The sequence below is a fragment of the Balearica regulorum genome, chromosome 1 (assembly GCF_011004875.1).
Source record: "Balearica regulorum gibbericeps isolate bBalReg1 chromosome 1, bBalReg1.pri, whole genome shotgun sequence".
NCBI lineage: Eukaryota > Metazoa > Chordata > Aves > Gruiformes > Gruidae > Balearica > Balearica regulorum.
Genome location: NC_046184.1, coordinates 160,540,117 through 160,562,029, shown reverse-complemented (window position 1 = coordinate 160,562,029; position 21,913 = coordinate 160,540,117). Strand labels below are relative to the sequence as shown.

Genomic DNA, 21,913 nt, shown 5'->3' with positions numbered 1-21,913 from the left:
AGATGGCCTTATAGTCTTTCACAGAACTGTATTTAGGAAATGGGACTTCCAGGACCTATATTTGCTGAAGAAATTTTAGCATGTGGGTAATCATTCCTTGTCTACTAGTAACTACTTTGTTTAGCATTGAATGACCTATTCCCTTGCTGTCACCTTCTTATAAATAGTTCAATGAGACTTGTTAGACAGCTGTTCTAATGAGTGGAGAGCTATTTTGACTTTTGCATCTGAAAACAAATACTCCTCTGAAAACACAGTACTGCTCTGTCTGTCTGCCTTTCTGTATTTGCTATTTTCAGGAATGTCGCTCAGTAGGATCATTTTAAATTCAGGAAATTATTCATTTCAGAAAGAAATTTACTTTTCAAGACAGTCATGATTGCATTACAAGAACATCTTATACTGTCACATTTTTACATGTATAGCAACTTTGATCAGAGTTACTGTTGCTGTGTTCTTACACATAAAGACTTGTGACAGGTCTGTGGTGGGTTGACCAGGTGCCCCCCAAAGCCGCTGTCACTCCCCTCCTCAGCTGGGCAGGGAAGAGAAAATATAATGAAAGGCTCGTGGTCGAGATAAGAACAGGGAGAGATCACTCACCAATTATCATCACAGGCAAAATAGACTTGACTCGGGGAAATTAATTTATTACCAACCAAAATTAGAGTAGAATAATAAGAAAACAATCTTAAAACACCTCCCCCCACCCCTCCCTTCTTCCCAGGCTCAACTTCGATCCCCATTTCTCACCCTCCTCCCCCCAGCAGCACAGGGGGACGGGGAATGGGGGTTGCGGTCAGTTCATCACACGTTGTCTCTGCCCCTCCTTCCTCCTCAGGGGGAGGACTCCTCACACTCTGCCCCTGCTCCAGCATGGGGTCCCTCCCATGGGACACAGTCCTCCACCAACTTCTCCAACATGAGTCCTTCCCACGGGCTGCAGTTCTTCACCAACTGCTCCAGCGTGGGTCCCTTCCATGGGGTGCAGTCCTTCAGGAGCAGACTGCTCCAGTGTTTGTTCCCTACAGGGTCACAAGTCCTGCCAGCAAACCTGCTCTGGTGTGGGCTCCTCTCTCCATGGGGCCACAGGTCCTGCCAGGAGCCTGCTCCAGCACAGGCTTCCCACAGCCTCCTTTGGGGGCATCCAACTGCTCCGGCATGGAGCACTCCATGGGCTGCAGGTGGAAACTCTGCTCCCATCATCCTCCATGGGTTGCAGGGGGACGGCCTGCCTCACCATGGTCTTCTCCACAGGCTACAGGGGAATCCCTGCTCCGGCGCCTGGAGCACCTCTTTCCCCCTCCTTCTGCACTGACCTGGGTGTCTGCAGAGTTGTTCCTCTCACATTGCCTCACTCCTCTCGCCGGCTGCAGTTGCTGTTGCACAGCAGGTTTTTTTCCCCCCTCCTTAACAATGATGTCCCAGAGGCGCTACCACCGTGGCTGATTGGCTTGGCCTTGGCCAGTGGTGGGTCCTTCTTGGAGCCGGCTGGCATTGGCTCTGTCAGACACAGGGGAAGCTTCTAGCAGCTTCTCACAGAAGCCACCCCTATAGGCCCCCCTGTCTCCTTAAAACCTTGCCACACAAACCCAGTACAGGGTCTTTTGAAGTTGCATTTTTTTATATGAGTTGCATATTGGATGAGTTCTTATCTTTGAAATTAGTTTTGTGTGCTGATGACAAATTCTTTTTAAAAGCCCTATTGTATAATGTTCTTCCTTTATGCTTTCCTTTTAAGTATGCATTAAAATAAAATGTGAGACATGAAAATTCCGACTCTTACTTTCTTTTATAGATTTCTTACATGATCTCAGCATGGGCCAGAATGTGTAAAATTCTTGGAAAGGAATTTCAGCAGTACCTTCCGGTTGTCATGGGACCTTTAATGAAGACTGCATCCATTAAACCTGAAGTAGCTCTATTAGACAGTAGGTTTAAGATAATGTTTTGCTTGGAAAAAATACTGAAATAAATTATTTTGTAGCATTTTTAGATTCTTTTTTTTCCCCTCCTCTGTATAACAGCACAAGATATGGAGAATATGAGTGATGATGATGGTTGGGAATTTGTAAACCTAGGAGATCAGCAAAGTTTTGGAATTAAAACTGCAGGCCTTGAAGAAAAAGCAACTGCATGCCAGATGCTGGTGAGTAGTAACAGGACAGTTTTGGTGATCTGTGTATTGGTGGACAATTGAGTCTGCAGCCAAAATCTGGAATAAAAATATTCTTTATAGCATCAAATGAAATAGTTCTGTTTTTCTTTAGGTGATAGTGTTAAGTTTGGATTTCAGACACTTTTTGTGTGGTTTACTTGATCAAAAATAGTTTCTTTAGTTTGGAGCTTCAATTTTTGGGATGAACTGATAGTTTTCCTTTGGTAGCATAACCTTTAAGGAATTGGTGATGATAGAGTAGTTCCTTTTTGCAAAAAATGATGTTTCTGAAACAATTGGTTTAAAAAAATACATGCACTAAGAGTGAGAACTCATGCTGCTATCAGGGTTTCTTAAAATACCACAATGGAGGGGAGTAGGTAAATGGATTACTCTGTGTGTGGGGGGGGAGGGAAGGTAAAACACCTCAAACTTTTACAATCTTTCTTACTGTTACACAGTTTAAAAATATTAGTAATGGTATTTTCCCTTAAAGGTGGAACCTGCTTTGTGTTTCAGGTTTGCTATGCAAAAGAGCTAAAAGAAGGATTCGTGGAGTACACAGAGCAAGTAGTAAAGCTGATGGTTCCCTTGTTGAAGTTCTATTTCCATGATGATATCCTATTAATGAATTCTACTGTGAAAATGGAAACTTAGTTTGGAAGAATCGAAGTTTTGCTTACTGTTTTCCTAAATGAATTGAAAGCGTTAGTGTTAAAATATTCTGTTGCTTTATAGCAGAAATTGTTTCTGCGAATGTTGTTTTACACACTATTTTAGGCAATGTATCCTACTTTTTCCCCTAGTTTCTTTTTAAATAAGCATGTCTATAATGTTAAAAGCAAACTGTAGAGAAAGTGATGTTTGTGCCAGCAAAGTGAAAGAGAACTTGAATAGCTCTTCTGTCATGGCCTGAAACAGGCTTGAAACAACTTTTAAATAGCAAACAGTTTAATTTTCCTATGATCTTAATCTGTATCTAATTAAGAAATCAAATGCACTGGTCTGTAATAAAAAAAATTAATTTCAGGTAGAAAGCTAAGAACTTCATTATCACAATCGGTGCTTAAATTTGAAGCACTTTATGTTGGCCTTGATTGTTTTATTTCCTTAATAATGCAACGTGTTCGAGTGGCAGCAGCGGAGTCGATGCCCCTCCTTCTTGAATGTGCTAGAGTTCGTGGGCCAGAGTACCTCACACAGATGTGGCACTTCATGTGTGATGCGCTCATCAAAGCCATTGGGACAGAACCAGATTCAGATGTTCTCTCAGAAATAATGCATTCTTTTGCAAAGGTAACTATTGCTTACACATTTTGTGGCATTACTGTTTGTGGGTTTTTACGGTAAGAAAGGACACGTGTTTGATGTTCATTTAAATGGCTGGAAGAAATGCAAGGCAAACCAAAACATTAATTTTGGTTTGACTATAAACATTCTTGTAGCTGATTGAAAGACTTAGCTGTACTTTTTTTGTAAGAACCAATATATCAAAGTATTTACCTAAAATAATTACCAGATTTGTTCATTTTAACTGCAAACCACTGAAGTTATGTGCGTGAGATATACAGTGGTACTATGCCTTACTTGTATAAATTGAGCATTGCTTACAGTATCAATGTTCTATTAGTATTATTTCTGCTAGGGATCACTTAAAGCAGAGCATGTATTAATATTCTCTGTGTGCTTAGATTTCATTGAGACTGCTTATGTAACTTAAAGGTGAAAACCTGATAATTTTATTTCGCTAGTGCATTGAGGTAATGGGAGACGGATGCCTTAACAACGAACACTTTGAAGAACTTGGAGGAATATTGAAAGGAAAACTAGAAGAGCACTTTAAAAATCAAGAATTAAGACAGGGTAGGTTAACACAAATTCCTGTTAATGTCTGATAATGGCTGTTCTTTAAAGCAGAATTCCTAATAATTTCTGAACACAAAACCCCCCTTAGTTCAGATTTCTTTAATTTGCATATTTATGTAAGGTAATTGGGCTTTGTAACAGCAGAATCCATGAGTTATATTTGTAAGCTCTGGGAGGATGAAGATGGCATCATTTGCAGAAATACTTTAGTTTAATCAAAAGTTGATGGACAGATTTACTTGAAGACAGTGCACATGTCTATGTTGTTGTCATTTCTGTGGTGGTTTTTTTTCATCTGAAGTCCCTGCAGTTTTCTCAAAGCAATGGTAGTTTCTTATTTCTATGCATTTTTCTTGTCCTTGTGGTCAAGCTGGTGTGTTTCTATTTTATGCACTTTTACACATTGATGAACTGAGCTGTCTCATTATACTTCTTGTTTTTCTGTGAAAGCTCTTTGAAGCTTCTTAAAGACAGAAAATTCCTGTTGCATCTTCAGCTACTGTTCCCTGTTTTCTAAATTTGTTTCTGCATAATTTTTTCCCTTTCATGGGCTTCTTATGCACTTGTAGAAATGTAATGGTTTAATATTTGTTTTTTAATTTAGTGAAAAGACAAGATGAAGACTATGATGAACAAGTTGAAGAGTCATTACAAGATGAAGTAAGTTGGTTTGGGGAATTTTTCCACTCATAAAGCAGCAGGATGGAAATACATTACATGGATATGCTATGCTGCTTAGTTAAAGCATAGTATATTTGCAGGATTATTTCTTCCTGGAAGAATGTTTTGGTACTATATTCCTTCAAAACTTCCAGTAAGAAATGGATCACACTATGTGTTTGAATTAGAAAATAGGAAAGGTTTCCTTGCCCAGTATGCTGACGGAAGAAGTTCAGGATATAGCTCTTCTTCATCCTCTCAAACAGTTCTTGGATGACTTTAAATAGTCTGCTGTCAGGTGCTGCGTAAGTGATAATCTAAGGCCTAGCCCTGATGACTTGCTTTTTCTTTGTGCCTTATTACCTAGGCAGCTCTTAACCTTGAGCATACCTCTGATACCTAGACCTCTGATGTGTCAGGTCAGGAGCCTGTCTCAAAAAGAATAGACTTAAAAAAGTATCAAAGGAAGACAGCAGGATGAATAGTTGGCATAATGTGTTTGCTTATGAGAGAATACCAATGTGACTGCTTATCCACAAGATACCGAACGGACTTTGTGGATTGAAGTGGAGGTGACTGATACAATAGTTCTATTAAATCATTATTGGTATGGAGAGAGTAATAAAGAATAATAAGTCACTGCTGCTTATAACATACTCAGTAAATTTAAGAACTAGGGATTTTTTTTGCCAAACAATGCAGGTGTGAAGCTTGTGAAGTTGAATTGTGAAGCTTGTTTACGTGAGTTTAACCTGTGTGCAGACTCCAGAATATCATGCACCCATATGTAAATAACAGTGCAGTTCTTGGCCCCTTTCCTTTGGGAACATTAGGTCAGCATTCAAAAGGATAGACTTCTGGCACCTGTGTACCGCTTGGGATCAAAAGATAACAAAAGTCAAGTTCTGAGCCAAGAGCCTTTCCTGATTTTTTGTCTTTTCTTATTTGCGATGTTTACTCTTCATTCTTGTAGACAGTTAGGTGCTTCGTTACCTTTTTTCCTTATGTGTCAACTCTGTGCTGATCATGAGAGAAAATGCTAGCAAGTAGCAGTTTCAGAAAAGCTGAATCCATGCTCTGCAACAGAGTTGAAAGGCATTTTAATTTATATTTGACCTTGCTGATTTTTTTAAAGACTGCGAGGAAGTCTTCTCTGTGTTATGCTGAAAGTAGGAGTGGGACCAGAATGTCACTTGCCATATGGACAGAATTAACTTATGGTAATGAGTAACATTTGGATAGACACCTTTGGTCCCAGAATATGTTTATGTAGCCCTTACCTCAAAGCAGCAGAAATATAGTTACAGAAGTCATGAAAGATATTCAAACAGTAGTTTCAGTAAGATATCCAGATACGGCCCTAGCTTAGGCAATAACTGCTGATTTGATAGAGGGAGAAGACGTACACTAAGCAAGTGTTATGCTCTCCCTCTGAGCATCTGCTATTAGTAAACAGGCAATACCAGACCAGGTGGACATGGTGGTGTGCTCCAGCAGTTCTCTACCTCTGTTTTCATTTGTGCCTATGGTCCAGAGTTACTGCTTGAATGATGCCTTGACAATGCAGAAGTTGACTAACCAGGAATGGTTTAAATATCCAGTTGTGGGAAGCTGCCTGTTGCATGAGAAATACTTACTGGTTTCTCACTAGGGACCAGAAACTAGCTGTATTCTGTTTTCCCTGTCTGTTAAAGTATGAACTGATTAAAGGAACCATACTGAGTACAACAGAATTTGCTTTAAAGCAAAGTTAAAGAGGTTTCCCAACACAAGTGTGTCCAGGGAACAATCCTTACTTGCAGATATAACATGAATTGATAGCTGAATCTGAGCCAAGGACCTTTACTTCACCAGCTTGATACATTAATTGGGCAAGGTGAAAAATGGAGTTAAGTAATAAGAAGAGAGGGTTAATATTCCTTACATTTTTGCCACAATCTTCTGTCACAAAGGCAGTTATCCATTTACTTTTCAATAAAAGCTTGTTAAAGTATCTGTAAGGTACAGAAGAGGAAAAAGGCCTTCTGTCTCCTGTAAAGGAAATCCGTTGAAGCAGTAAATTTGCACAAGACAGTGTTTGTCTTGATTAAAATTTTTCTGTACCTGAAACAAACCTTCAAGTCCTAGGCAACTGAGTACTAGCAATCGACGTACATTTTTAAGAAGAGTAAAAAGGAGGACCCTGGGAACTACCAACCAGTCAGTCTCACTCTGTGCATGGTAAGACCATGGAAGCTATGCCTGGAAGCTATGTCACGGCAAGCTGACATGGCTTCACAGAGGGCAAATCATACCTGACTAACATGGTGGCTTCTGTGATGGAGTGACTGCATTGGTGGATTAGGAAGTGTGATTGATGTCATCTATCTTGACTTCTGTAAGGCCTTTGACACTGTCCCACCCAACATCCTTGTCACTAAATTGAAGAGTTATGGCTTTGATGGATGGGCTATTTGTTGGATAAGGAATTGGCTGGATGGCTGTGTCCAAAGAGTTGCATTCAGTGGCTCAACGTCCAAATGGAGATCAGTAGCAAGGGATGTCCCTCTGGGGTCTGTACTAGGACCAGTACTGTTCAATATCTTTATTAACAACATGGACAGTGGGATTGAGTGCACCCTCAGCAAGTTTGCCGATGACACCAAGCTGTGGTCGACATGCTGGAGGGAAGGGATACTATCCAGAGGGACCTTGACAGGGTGGAGAGGTGGGCCCGTGAGAACCTCATGAAGTTCAACAAGGCCAAGTGCAAGGTCCTGCATGTGGGTCGGTGCAATCCCAAGCACAACTATAGGCTGGGCGAGGAATGGATTGAGAGCAGCCCTGAGGAGAAGGACTTGGGGGTATTGATTGATGAGAAGCTCAACATGAGCCAGCAATGTGCGCTTGCAGCCCAGAAAGCCAACTGTGTCCTGGGCTGCATCAAAAGAGGTGTGACCAGCAGGTTGAGGGAGGTGATCCTGCCCCTCTACTCTGCTCTTGTGAGACCCCACCTGGAGTACTGCGTCCAGCTCTGGGGTCCCTAGTACAAGGAGAGACATGGAGCTGTTGGAGTGAGTCCAGAGGAGGGTCACGAAGCTGATGGGAGGGCTGGAGCACCTCTCCTGTGAGGACAGGCTGAGAGAGTTGGGGTTGTTCAGCCTGGAGAAGAGAAGGCTCTGGGGAGACTTCATTGTAGCCTTTGAGTATATAATGAGGGCTTACATGAAAGACGGAGAGAGCCTGTAGTCAGGACAAGGGGCAACAGTTTTAAACTAAAAGAGGGTAGGTTTAGATTGAACATAAGGAAGAAGTTCTTCCCTGTGAGGGTGGTGAGGCACTGGAACAAGTTGCCCAGAGAGGTTGTGGATGCCCCCTCCCTGGCAGTGTTCAAGGCCAGGTTGGATGGGGCTTTGGGCAACGTGGTCTAGTGGAGGGTGTCCCTGCCCATGGCAGGGGGGTTGGAACTAGATGATCTTTAAGGTCCCTTCCAACCCAAACTGTTCCATGATTCTGTGGTTAGACCAAGAGTTGAAAAATAGTGGACTTTAAAAGATTTGTTTTAAACCAAATCATCAAACTACTTTATTCCATTACTTTAGAGACCTTAGCATTTCATGTGATTTCCAGTATTTTAAAGATCATTTGTCTTCATGTGAGTTGTATCCTCTTCCTATCAGGACGACAGTGACGTTTATATTTTGACTAAAGTATCGGACATTTTGCACTCAATATTCAGCAGTTACAAGGAGAAGGTACTGCCGTGGTTTGAAAGGCTACTTCCACTAATTGTCAACCTAATTGTAAGTACTTTTCTTTCTTTTAATTTGACTTTGATTTTTTTTTGTGATGTGTTAATAGACCTTAGACAACTTAGCAAGTAGAATGTAGTAATTATTGTTTTACAAAATAGAGTTGAAGGTTTATCCTGGATCAAGTATGAAGTTGTTACCCTATGTTTTTTGAACAGTTGCACTGCTGTGCTACTTTTAATTTCTTTGTTGCAAGTCCCAGGATCATTGATACAAACTATTTTGAGAAGTTTAATTTGCCTGTGAGTGTCTGACACTCTAAAATGGATTTTAAGAGGAGGGCCAAAAAAGTGTTGCAGACAAGTGGGGAAAATTGAGACTGAAATAGGTAACGGAGTGTGAAATAGAGGTAAAGGATTTTGCCTAAAATCATTATTCTTTTAATTAGCTCAGATATTCACCTGGATTTTGTTTTGTTTATGGTATTGCTGCAAGTATCACTACAGAAAATCATGGGTTTGTAGGATTAAATTTGATCCAGGAAGATTTAACAAAAATACTAGACCACTGTTGCTATGATCGTGCTGTTGATATAATCATTGACTGTACACCAGTTACCAAATTTAAGGTGGCTTAAATGTTACCTGGTTTTGATGCAGTGTCCACATAGGCCATGGCCAGACAGGCAGTGGGGGCTCTGCATTTTTGACGATATCGTAGAGCACTGCAGCCCCTCCTCATTCAAGTATGCCGAGTACTTCCTGAGGCCAATGCTACAGTCGGTATGTGACAACAGCCCAGAGGTCAGGCAAGCAGCCGCCTACGGCGTTGGAGTTATGGCACAATTTGGTGGGGACAGCTATCGCCCTTTTTGCACAGGTACGTACGTGCATCTGATAAAACCATTTGAATGTGTAGTTTGGGGGGGAGCTATTAAAAATTGCTTGTCTTTTGGTTAATGAGGCCTCTTCCCTTTGACAGTGAAATAGATTGCCAGTGTAACCTGTGTGGCAGATGGATGCTGACGAGTAAAGTACCTGAATTCCTTGGGCTTTTAATGGTGTTCTGCTTAGTAGCATTTCTGTGGCAGCACTTGCTGCTTAGCAAACTTGATGTACATATTTTTTTTAAAAAATATGATCTGATGTCCAAATGTTCATTTCATAAAAAATAGCTTTCTGGTACACACCTGTCTCATAGTTGCTTTTTATTAAGACTAATGTGGTTACATATTAATGCAAAACCCTTTAGGTGTCAGGAAAAATTGTACAAGTGACCTCTATTAAAGAGTAGCCTAGAATACAACTACTGTGGCGCTCTGCTTTCCTGTAATATAAAAAGGAGGAGCCTGATTTCTGTGACTAAGAAATGAAATGGGTATGATAATGCCTGTCAGAAACACTTTGCTTTCTTTCTGAATGTCTCGTAAAACTTCAAATTCATTGTGAATTTAAAGAAATGATTGTCTGCTGGCCATCTTACCAGTCAATGTTAATTTTGCACACTAAAGAGCATCTTTTATCAGAGTGGTTGTTTTTTTCCTTTTTAAAGAAAATATTTAGTCAGCTGTTCCAAGTATGTCTGTCACATGAATCTTAAATGAAAGGTGAATTAAATGATTTAAGAAAATAAGAATCATGTGATAGGGATAAATTAGAGCTTTAACACACATCTTACCTACATCAATAGACATAATTGTCACTGTTAATGCAAATGTAACTCTCACATGGTCACAATCAAAATGAGGTGTATGTCTTTAAAAAACAAACAAACAAACAAAAAACCCAAACAAACCAGGGACGGAAGCCTTGCAGTGAAACATTAAAATTTAAAATTGTCTAGAAAAATACTTCCTAATAGGTTCTTGTTTTTTGTGAACTTTTCCATAAGGTTTTTATGTCTTTTATGTCTCCTCCTCAGACTAGAGGAGTAAAGACTGAGGTCAAGACAGTCCTGATTTTGGAGTTTTGGGAGTTTTTAGCATCTATTGAAGTTTAATTTTATTTTTCATTTATTAGACTTTACCTTGGCCCACTTAAACTTTGTAACAACTTTGATCATTTTCTTTGTATTTGGACAAATAATCCTTGATTAAACCCAGACACTTGGCTTCTTTAGCTGGATGTATTTTAAAGTCTTTTGTATGTACATGAAAGAACTTTGTGATTTATTTTAATAGATGAAGCTGTGCTGTGATTAGAAACAAAGTAAATCCATGACATGAGATGCTTTTTTACCCCATAGGTTTTACTATCTTCTCTGAAAACACCATGTTTGTGAGCTTTTATTTATAATTTAATTTCTTTACTTATTAATATATACCAATGGCATATTGTTCTATTGCCAGTTTGTGGCAGTATGTAACTGAAACTGACTATTCAGAAAAAGCAGATGTATTAACATGAGCATTTTTGGCAGTCAGTTGAAAAAATACAGGAATATAGGGAGAACTAGTAAATGGCACAAGAGCTATGTTCTGATGAAGCAAAGAGAATTAAAAATAGAGTTAGTAAAGAGCAAAGAAATAAGATTGAAGGCAAAACTACAATAAATCAAGTAACTTTCTAAATGGGGTTACAAGGTTACAATTTATGTGACTGTCAACCTTGCTTCTATTTCTTAAGTTGGTGGAAGGATATAAGCAGCTATTCTCGGTGAATATTGTATTAATCAACTGCATGTGTTTCTTCCAAAGTCGTATCAGTGGCCTCAGCTATTGGCAATGCGAGATGTCGGAGCAGTCAGTCCTTGGAAAAAAACCTATTATTATAGAAGATGGCCTTTTATAGTTAAAAGGGTTTTTTAGGGATTATCTACCACAACATGTCTATGAGACTAGATCTGTTTTCTAGACCAGAAGAAAACTTGTCTGCTAAGCTGTAGGGAGGAGACTACGCTGATTCATTTTGATGCCCTCCTAATCTTACGGCTGCAGGGACACACATACCTACAGAGTCATCCATTAGCACTGAGGGCTGTGAGGAGACACAGATGAGATTTAGCTTCAGCTGGCAGAAAAACCTGAGGTATAAAATGCAGACTCAGTTTGCCTGGACACTGTAGACTTCTATGAAACAAATTCTGCTTTGCAGAAAAGTCCAGCGTCGTTATCCTGCATTCAATACACAGACTAGTGGGTCTGACCACCAATGTTTATCAGCCCCATAAAAGTATCCTTGTCTAGCTTAGGGTTAATCATATTTTTCCATAGCTGCTAAATTCTTCAAAAATCTAATTCAGTGAAGTTAATATAGCAAGTGTCATTGTGTATTCCTTAACTGCAAAGCTGCTACTTATCAAAATGAAGTAATGTGAGATCTCACTATTCCTCAGTAATTGGAGTTATTTTGAAGTGTGCTTTCTGCACAATTCCACAACCTGTTTTCTGTGCTGATAATTTCACAGCTTTAGCATTATATTTTTAGCAGAACACAAGGACGATTGTTCCTGCATGCATGTGGATTGCTCTGAAGTCTGCATGGATGCTACTAACTAAAACTGTGACATTAATGTTCATCTAGAAGTGTGGATGTGGTTACCCGCGTGACTATTAAAAAAAAAAGTAATTGCTCTTAACCTAACAAGAAAATTGGCATTTTTGATTTTTATGACCTAAGCCATGCCAAGTGGCTTCACCAGATGAGATTACTCCTATGAGCTTCTCAGAGTGCACCTTTTTAGTGGTGGGAGGTGTGTATGTGTACGTACATATTTGTTTTTTTAAATATATATATATTTATATATATGCGTGCACAAGCAATAGATGTCCAGCAGGCATACGCTGTAGACATGCACTACAGTCCAAATTAACGTGAATGTCACCTGTATCGGTGCTTTTCATCAGTCCCTGTTTATAGAACCTGTTAGATCAAAAAGATAATGCTTGTTATCTACATTTTTACTATAAATTACAATGTCTTGCATACTGTAGATTGCGTAACTCCAATTGAGAGACACAGGAATAATTTTATAAACTTAGAAAGCAAATCCAAACTTTTGCGGTAGCTGTTTTCTTGGGTTTGCTTGCATAGCTTTATCTATCTGGTTTTCAGATGATGATTATTGAGCAGGGAAGAACCTGGAAGTAGTGGGACATTAGGATGACTGGATTTTGGTGCTTGGGCCACAAAACAATCCCATTTTTAATACATGCAGTAGTCTCATGTAGAAGTTGTGATTTTAATAAAATATAACTTGACTGTGCGTTAAACTTAATTCTTGTGTTGTTTAACAATTAGAGGCGCTTCCATTGCTGGTGAGAGTCATTCAGTCACCAGATGCCAAAACCAAAGAGAATGTCAATGCAACAGAGAACTGCATTTCAGCTGTAGGAAAGATAATGAAGTTCAAGCCCGACTGTGTAAATGTTGAAGAAGTCCTGCCACACTGGTTATCATGGCTTCCGCTTCATGAAGATAAAGAAGAAGCTGTTCATACTTTCAATTATCTGTGTGACTTAATTGAGAGGTAAGGCAAAGTCTTGACATCAATGCAGGAAGTAAGCCTGTTTGCAGGTTCTTTCCTTGCATTCGTTTTCCAAAACGGAGAAACTGCCAGGTTAATCTGCATATGCTTTAGAGAAGATAATTTGGAATGTCAGAACTGAGCCTGCCATGATATTATTGCTGGGGTTTTTTAAACAGTCAGTGTTCTCATCCTAACTAATGTCTGTATGTCTTGAAAAAAATCCTGGCTGCTTTATATGTATGTGATGGGAAACTGGGATTAGCTGGGAACTTTTACAGAAAATTTCAGGAAAATTTTTGATACTCTGCTTACATATCAGCATTAATAACTGATCAGGTCTTTTTACTTAAAAGCAGCATGCCTGCCCTTGCAGCCTTCTTTTCATAACCTTTTAAAGTAGCTTTGCACCTTTTTGCTTTCCAAAAGCTTGAGTATCAACGAAACGAAGTGTGAGGTAGAGAAGTAATACAGATAAATTCATGGTACAGTGCTATCTCCCTTAATAAGGTTGTAATAATAATTCTGTTATTATTGAAAGCATCATGTCCCACAGCTTGTTCTTTAGATTTGTGTTCCTTCCCATAGGTAAATGGAGGAAAAAAAAAGATAATTCTTCTAGCGTGGGTGCAAGTTGCACTTCATAACCGAATGAAAGAATGTCAGCTTCTGAAACATTATGTAGTAGTCATGTTATTGCTGACGCTGTATTGTATCTTTGTAGAAAAATAGAAAGGAGATAACTTAGATTTATTACAGTCTTTTCTACTATGTGAAAACCTTGTATCTCTTAGTGCTTTATTAAGGCAAGGTCTCAAAATGGGTGGTGGCAACTGAGGTCCCAAGACTGATACTAATACAGTTGTGTAGAGACCCCGTGATAATACTGACATGTACGCATACACACACGTGTATAGAAATCAGGAGTTGCAGCACTGGCATGCTTTTGTACCCAGCTCCGTGCAGGAGCTCTGTCAGTCCTACACTTGCAGCCTCTGCATTCCAGCAGTGGTGAGTGGCAGGGCTGGAAGTAGATCGTGTTTTCCACCCAGCTCCCTGGATGCCAGTACTCCTCTACTCCAACACTTGGCTGGGAAAGAGGGAGCAGAACTGCTTAGTTGCTGTGTCAGTGAGAGTGCTGGCGAGAGCTGAAGTCACTGGCGCTCCTGACGCCAATAACACAACCTCCTCCCCCTTGCAGCGCTGAGAGAGAGAGAGGAATGAGCCTTTCTAGGCTGGGTATTTCTGTCACACTATTTACAGTTCCATCTGCATGGAATTCAGCCGTTCTGTAAAGTTCAGAACTTCTTCCTGATAAAGTGTAGGCTGATTAAAGAATCAGCTGCTTAAATATTAACAGGAGAGGGAACATTCTGTCTGCAGGCAACAAAGCTATGCATACTTATTCAGCTGAGTGAAACTTAGATGTAAATAAGCAGCTTTAGAATAAGGTTTTCAAAATCACTCAACTTACATGTAAAACGCTTGCATTAATTTTTTTTACTTAAACGTGAATTTATTTGTAATACGTATTTTGATTGTAACAGCAACAACCCAGTTGTCCTCGGTCCCAACAACTCCAACCTTCCCAGAATATTTGGTATAATTGCGGATGGTGAAATTCATGAAGCTATTAAACACGAAGATCCATGTACCAAGCGGTTGGCTAATGTTGTTCGCCAAGTGCAGGTAAATAAATGCTTGCTTAGATATGAAGGAAACATTTAGAATCTACTTTCAGAAGTAACCGAACTGTTAAACCAGTTTTGAGAGGCTTGTCTCCTTAGAGCATAATGCTTCAACCAGTGATCTTGGAGATCTTTGGATATTCCGTGAACCATTAATGACAAAACTTGGTAATGTTTGCACTTGAATAAAGTCTGTCTCTTGATAAACTTCAGAAGCTTATTAATTTAAAAAAAAAAAGTTTTAAGATATATGCAGCTAGATGCTTAACATGCTAGCCAGTATTAGGTGTTTGTGGGTTTGTTTGGGTTTTTTTCTGAGCCAGAAATTAAAATCTGGAGAGAAATCTACCTATCTTTATATCAGTAAACTGTACTGCAGGATTTGTAAGGATCCCCAGCACCCTATGGTGACTTACTAACACTGCAGAGGCTTGGGATCTTTGCTAGAGTGCAAGCCACAAGTAATTTACTGCTGCCCTCTTTAATCCAGTGCAAATGTTCGCTTCCTTTATGCCATAATGAGTACTTACGGTGCCGGGTGATGAGGATGTCCAAGTATTTAAGCTGCACCTCTCTACAGTGTTGTAGGTGATGGTGCTCATAGGGCAGATCTGGTCCAGGGCCAAATGTTATCAAGTGGACGTACTTTACAGTCGCAGCACCTAATGATAGAAAGTAGTGTGCCTGGCAAGCACAGAGCTTATAGAAACGTGTAGAGGATTTGGAGCGGCAGCTGCTCATTATTGTCCATTCTACCTGGCATGCTTTGGCAAAACTCAGGTCCAAGAATTTTAGGAATACTTGATTTTGTAAAGGATTCCCTTGCATGAGTGTATCAGCCTGTGAGATCCGTTATGTCTGGTAGAAAATGACTTGTTAAAACTCTGAAGGCATAAAAAGAATAAAAACAAGCAAAGTTTCAAAGTGAAGGTGATATAAGTGGCCACTCTAGATTCTGGCTGACAGATGGGAATCCTTGCTGTTAATACTTAAAGTCTAGTTGTGGAACATCATATTGAGGTATACTAACGCATTTGCTCAGTGTACCTTAAACGCTCAAGGTTAATTGATTATAGTGTTTAACAATACAACGGCACATACATGTATAGATGAGTTGTGTCTAGTAAAGTCGGAATGATAGGAACATTAAGATGGAAACAAGACTTCTGCATTGGTTAAATGATTTACCTTCAGACTGTGAGGGAAAAAATCTTTTTAAAAATATAATTTGAGCTTACTGTTACCAATTGTTACCAATCCTAACTCTCTTCACACATAATACTTTGACTCTAGTAAAGCACTGTAAATGTTTCATGCCTTGGTAGGAACTTTAAAGGCTATGTAGTTGCTAACAGTCTGCCTGCTGCTGCTTCCCAGTTTCCAGGAGAAAGACTTTTTTTTATTTAATGATGTCAGTAAGCTGTTCCACTGCCAGCATCTGACATGAGTAACATGGTCATAGTTGGAATTAAACATCAACTTTTTTCTTCATGCTTTGGTATTCTCAGGCCAGCACTGTTTCAGTGTAGAGTATCAATTTAAATCTGCGTCAGAACTGCTAGAAGGGCACATCTAATTCTGCAATGTGCTATTGTACATTGAGAGTCTAAAATGCCTAATATTATTTAAACTAAAACCAAAAATCCAACCTCAACTGGAGGACTTTGTTTTCAAATTCTTTCAAATTCTGTGAATCCATTTTTATTTGGGTTGGGTTTCTTTAAGAGTGTGAGAAAAAAGGGCATAGTAATAGAGTGGAATACCAAATACAAATGAAAACAATTATTTTTAATTTACTTTGTTTTTTGCGATATCAGTATACTCAAAGACCTACAGCCAGTCACCTGCCATTTTTTTTTCCTGTCAATGTCCTTCTAAAGAAAGCAGGGTTCCAGTTGCTTCCAGCCTCTATTGATAAGTGAATAAATACTTCCAACCTTTTTTAATTTTCAGCATTTTCTGGTGCCATTAGAACCAGTCCCTACTGATGGTGACTTTAAAAGCTAGTGTCTCAGCCGAGGGCTGTGGTAACACAGGTGACATATACTGAGGGGAAGGAAAGTGTGGGTTTGTGTTTACCCAGATGCTGTGTATATTCTCTTCCCTCTGGGAGGTAATTTACCTTTCCTTTCACTAAAGAGTAGTGCCGTGTGTAAGCAGCAGAATTTTCCATGTAGTGTAGCATGTCATGCTGAAATCACAGTGCTCCCTTCCTCTGGAGGCGTTAGTGGTGCTTCAGTGCCCAAAAGAGACTCTAGCATTTAGGCATGGTTCAGTTTTGCCTGAACATTGATCTTTTAACTTCAGAGCAAAACGGAGCACGTGGTTAGGCTGTGATTAACTTGAGAGAGTCGATTGTCACTTGACCCACTTAGTTATAGGGAGTTCTCAGGAGTTTCAAATCAATTACACTGGTGCTGTTTAACCAGAGCTTGCCTCTGTTGAGCATTTTAGAATATCTGTAGTTGAACCTACATAGGACTGTGTGTAACTGAAAGTTTCAGTCTGTTCTCTTTGGCATATATATCTCAGGAATAAGCCTGGTGAACGTTGAGCTTTGTTAACCTATGGAAGTTTAGCGTGTGCCTTAGAAGCTTGTCAGGCTGCATAAAGACAACTTCTCATTTGTTTTCTAGACATCTGGAGGACTGTGGACAGAATGCATATCACAGCTCAATGCAGATCAACAGGCAGCCATACAGGAGCTCCTGAACTCTGCTTGAAGGGCCTTAATTATCATCTGCAAGAAAACTAACTCCAAATAAACGTTTACCCTATTGTTTAGGTTTCTTTTGTTTCTTTTTTGAGTAAAACCAGAACTGTAGTGCGTGTAGGCCATTCTTCTGCAACCTACAGGCAGTGGCAGCAGGAAGAAGCATTCTTTCAGAACGGTGTTTAAATCGGTTTCTATCCCACAACACGGAAGAAGTTTCCTGTAAACCCTACAATAGCACTGAAGAGTATTTTTCTAACGGTATAAGCCATCCATACGATGGTGAAAGGGAAACAAGTTGAATTTTCTCATTAGACATAATGAATTAAGAAACAGCTTTAAGACCTTGTATTCAGCAGTAGATGTACGTTATAACAGATAAACGTTTCTCTACATCTAGTGTTAATTGTATTAATTGGAGTGTGAGTCTTTGTAGGGTAGAAAGTGTCCTTCTGCCCAACAAGTTAGTAGATCAAAAGATGAAAAACTGAAGACAAACATCGAGCATGAAGACCTCATTGATCGCACTTTCTGATTCCCAAAACCAACTTGTACAGTGACTCAATGAGGAAAGCTGTTCAGCTTCCAGCCCTTGAATGTGAAGTCTCTTTGGCATGTCTGACAGTATCTCATTCACTCCTCAATAAATGACATTGAAACACAAGAAGCTTGTGTAGAAGTTCAGTGATGTGTGGTTCTTTTCATTTCCTCTGTGAAAAGATGCAAGTGACAAACTATACAGGTCATGATTTTATATTTGAAACTTTGTATATTGTTGCCTATTACAGATTTTATGCATTTTTGTTTCTTGACTTTTTAACAAATTTTTCACCTGAGTGTGCAGAATGGAAACTCAACGGCATTCCTTTTATGACAGTAAACTTAACATAACTTAAAAATGTTTTCTGCGTTCAGATGCAATTGCATTTCATAACTTATAAAATGTAGTGTTGTTCCAGCTGCGAATGTGCAACGTGACGTGGCAGCCAGCAGTACTGTTGTAGCAGCATGTCTTTTGTTTAAAACAACCAGTTAATAGCCTGACCTGAAGGAATAAAAAAACCTTTTCAGGTCTTTTTGGTACTGCCAGAGCAATACATCATTTACCAGCAAACATAGGCATAGAGTATCTGGTTTCTAACAGAGGTGAGTGAAGCTTTTGCATTCAGTTACTTTGAAGATGTCAGTATATGCATTGATGTTTAAAAACTTCAGTTTACTGAAATGTTCAAGTCAATATCACTAGTTTTTAAAACATACAAATCTTTTCAAAGAGGGTGTAAGTTTTCTTCCTTTATAACAAGAAAAGGTAGAACTTTACATGTAATAAATTCCTCTTTTACTAAAGAATAAACTTAGTTTTGCCTTTTAAGTGTTTCAGAAAAAAACCCAACACAGAATGATGTGTAGCAACAACTGCCTAGGACCATTATTATCCAAACATTTGTGATACAAAATGCCTTAACTATATGGGTTGACACTGTAGTTTGTTTAGCGGGAGCTGCAGCACTGTAACAAAGTATCTACTGCTCCAGTTTCCACTGTGTTAAATACTGTTGATCTTGTATTTGCAGAAATTCAAGCATTTATACATCTGGAAAATCAACTGTTAAGGATTAGGTACCAGTAGTGAGAGTAGTGGTAAGTCAGCTCAGTTATCTCAAGCACGACTCCTGACTACAAAACCTAGGCGATATCATACCCTTCATCTTTGTTGTTAGTGGTGTTTTGTTTTGGTTTTAAGTATTCTTAATTTTTTCCTCAGTTTAAAACATTTAAGTTTTTCCCTGCAGCTTGCTTTTTGTACTTTTTCTCAAAGCTTCAGGCTCAGAATTTTTTTTCCTTTTCCCTTCTTTGGACTATCACTATGTGGAGAAAATAGTAGCTTGTTCGGCATTTCCCTGAAAAGCATCAACTTTGGCTCTCTATAATGTAAGAGAGCAGCATTCAAGTTGCTCTCCTACCGGACCAACTTTAATCTCCTTTTCTTCCTTTCAGTCAAAGTAAATGAGAACAAATAGAACCAGGAGATGGGGTTGCTCTGTGTGCCAGAGCCAGCATGCAGCAACTTGGTGCCGTTGCTTCTACCTTGTTAAGAATCATTTTATTAAAAAAAGGGCACCGAGTGAGTCAGTGTGCCAGCTTGAAGGTAGGTCAGTTCCAGGCAGTACCTGGAGGTCTCCTCTTGCCTGTCCCCATTGAACTTGTCAGGGTTAATCCAAAAGCTTCTGTACCATTTTCTCAACTCATGCAAGCTTTAAAAACTACACTCCCTTTCCATCTTTTGAAAAGCTGTCTGAATCGCTAATTTTAGCTTTTCAGGTTCCTTATTTGACACTTACAAGAGTACAAAATTTTTAAGCAGTCAGCCATTCTTGATCTTCCACAAGCACTGAAGTACTGTTGTTGCCCAAGCAAAATATAGTAGAGCAGTAGCTTTATCTGCAATTATCAAAAAAAGAAAAAGTCATCCTTAGGAAGGAGTTGAAGGAATCTGTGGTACTGTGATATGGGAAGGGTCATAGTTTTATTTCTACCACTTTTCCTGAGTATAACTCCAATCATGTTTTGTCAAAATGCTCGGCCATTGTGTTTGGTAAGATACGTACCTACTGTAGCATGAAGAGCACTGCAAACAATCGCAGTGCTCTGCTTTGGCAGAACAAAGAGGTACCAAATCCACCCTAGACAAGCAAGCAAAAGTGTACAAAGTTGACCTCGGTAACAAGAAAAAACAACTGGAAAACTCCCTGTGCTTTGGACGCTGTTCCAGTATTGTAGTTTCATGAGCTTATTTAAGCATAGGATAGTAACTAGCGTTCATAAGCATTGCTTTCTAAAGCAGCTCATCTCCTGAAGTTCAGGTGAGTTCCCGTCTAAACTCTCATCTGTTCTTAGCCTTCTGAAGGTGAAACTACTCACTTTTTGTTGGCAGCTCTAGGCTGTTGATGAAACATTCATGCAGGTAAATGCCTAGTCTCCTTTACCTGGATTTGTCTACAACATGTCCCTGAGAACCCTGTGCAAAATCTGTGTAAGAAAAGTGACTTGTAGACTTCGTGTTCTCAACATGGGGTTTGTATACTGCCGTGGTGGTCTGTCATTGCTTTTTCTCTGCAGAGACGTCAAAGTAATGCTGAGTGCAAGGGCGGGTGTTCCCCAGCGTAGAGCACTTGTTATGCTAAATGTTGTCCGTTGTTCTCTCCACAACTAGATCTTTCAGCCTCGTGTATGGAGTACATGCGTGTGAGACATGTTGCGCAGTTGGAGTTTTTTTAATGAAATAAAGAATTAAGGAAGGTGAATTTTCAAACGACTCTGTGTATGCATGTATGTACTGGGTATGCAGTTGCCTGGGCTCTTGAACTGGAGCTTTATTTTTGCCTTAGTGGTACCTATAGGAGTGCACTCATACACTGAGTCTTCCAAATACAAGAGAGTGGTGTTAAACAATACAAAAATCAAGTATTTGCCACTCCATACTTTTTCAACTTTTACGTATTTTACTGTGCACCTTTGGGGAGCAGCCTTAGCCTTTGCTATTTAACCATTTAGTCCACTCTTACTTTGCTAATTAGCCAATTCTACTTAACTTGTATGGGGCTTGATGCTCTCTTAAATTCTAAGCAATGCATTTGTTGTCTTCTGAGAAGCAGTGAACAGGATCTAAGCTTCTGTTTACTAGAGGTCCTTTCCCTTTTTTGATGATCACAAAGATGTTTGCATTGCTTCAGGAAAGAACATCTCTCAGGACAGCTTAACATCTGTTAAGACTTTAGAGGTATGGGCCCAATATTGGATAAAAGTCATGGGATTCATCATACCTGGATGTCTGTAACAAAGTTTGAGACCAAAGGAGACTATTGTCTGAGTTGGTGCTGGTAGACAAAAAGTTGTTAGTAGCTCGGGTGGCCCTTGGGATGGGGTTGTTACTGGCAGTTCAATGGCTCCCGGAATAGCCTCAGTAGTTGTACTATAATGCAGCTACTTGGAAACACTTTGATTTCCTGGAATCTATTTTTTTCCTACTCCTAGAAACAACCAATTAATAAAAAAATCCTTTCTCAGACAGCCCCCTGCTGCCTCCTCATGTCAGATCTGAAGGAGATTGCACTAACTCTTGAGGTGTTTCACACTGACAGGTAAATTACCTGCTATTTAATCCCCGTTCAAAGGTGCGATTCAGAAAATGCTTTTATTTCCGGAGGGTGTAAGCTACCTCCATCGATATCTCCTTTTGCCATCAAGTTAGATTTCTCTCTGATTTATGTTAGCCTTAGACTAATATACTATTAGCATGCTAACAATTAACAGGTGTAACACTGAGTTTGTGCCTCTCTGCCACTACTGAATGAACTTTCCTCTTTAACAGCAGCCTCATTCAGGAGGCATTACCCACCGCTATAGCTCTAGAAGCCGTAAGTTTGGTTTTTAGTTCAGCAAAAGGTTTCTACAGCATCTTTTCTGACTCAAAAGAGATAGGACGAATGGAGATCCATCTCAGGACATGAGAAAGCTGCGTGTTCTGAATCTTTGAATACAAAATGCTAAGCTCAGTAACAGTATGGCTATTCTAGTAGAAATCTAGGTTTTGTCTCTTGAGGTTTAGAATTTTTCTGTATCACAGTATGTG

General features: G+C 39.5%; 1 protein-coding gene across 1 annotated transcript in view; it reads left to right on the top strand.

Annotated features, from left to right (window-relative positions):
- IPO5 (importin 5) overlaps positions 1 to 17,964 on the top strand; it is a 46,819-nt gene extending 28,855 nt beyond the window's left edge. Inside the window, exons 16-26 of the mRNA XM_075741049.1 lie at positions 1,799 to 1,931; positions 2,028 to 2,149; positions 2,678 to 2,774; positions 3,282 to 3,454; positions 3,910 to 4,021; positions 4,629 to 4,684; positions 8,344 to 8,466; positions 9,075 to 9,294; positions 12,654 to 12,882; positions 14,427 to 14,568; positions 17,204 to 17,964. Of these exons, the coding sequence (XP_075597164.1) occupies positions 1,799 to 1,931; positions 2,028 to 2,149; positions 2,678 to 2,774; positions 3,282 to 3,454; positions 3,910 to 4,021; positions 4,629 to 4,684; positions 8,344 to 8,466; positions 9,075 to 9,294; positions 12,654 to 12,882; positions 14,427 to 14,568; positions 17,204 to 17,290 (1,494 nt within the window). The 3' untranslated portion in view covers positions 17,291 to 17,964. The remainder of the gene's footprint in view (positions 1 to 1,798; positions 1,932 to 2,027; positions 2,150 to 2,677; positions 2,775 to 3,281; positions 3,455 to 3,909; positions 4,022 to 4,628; positions 4,685 to 8,343; positions 8,467 to 9,074; positions 9,295 to 12,653; positions 12,883 to 14,426; positions 14,569 to 17,203) is intronic.
- The last annotated feature ends 3,949 nt before the right edge of the window (positions 17,965 to 21,913 follow it).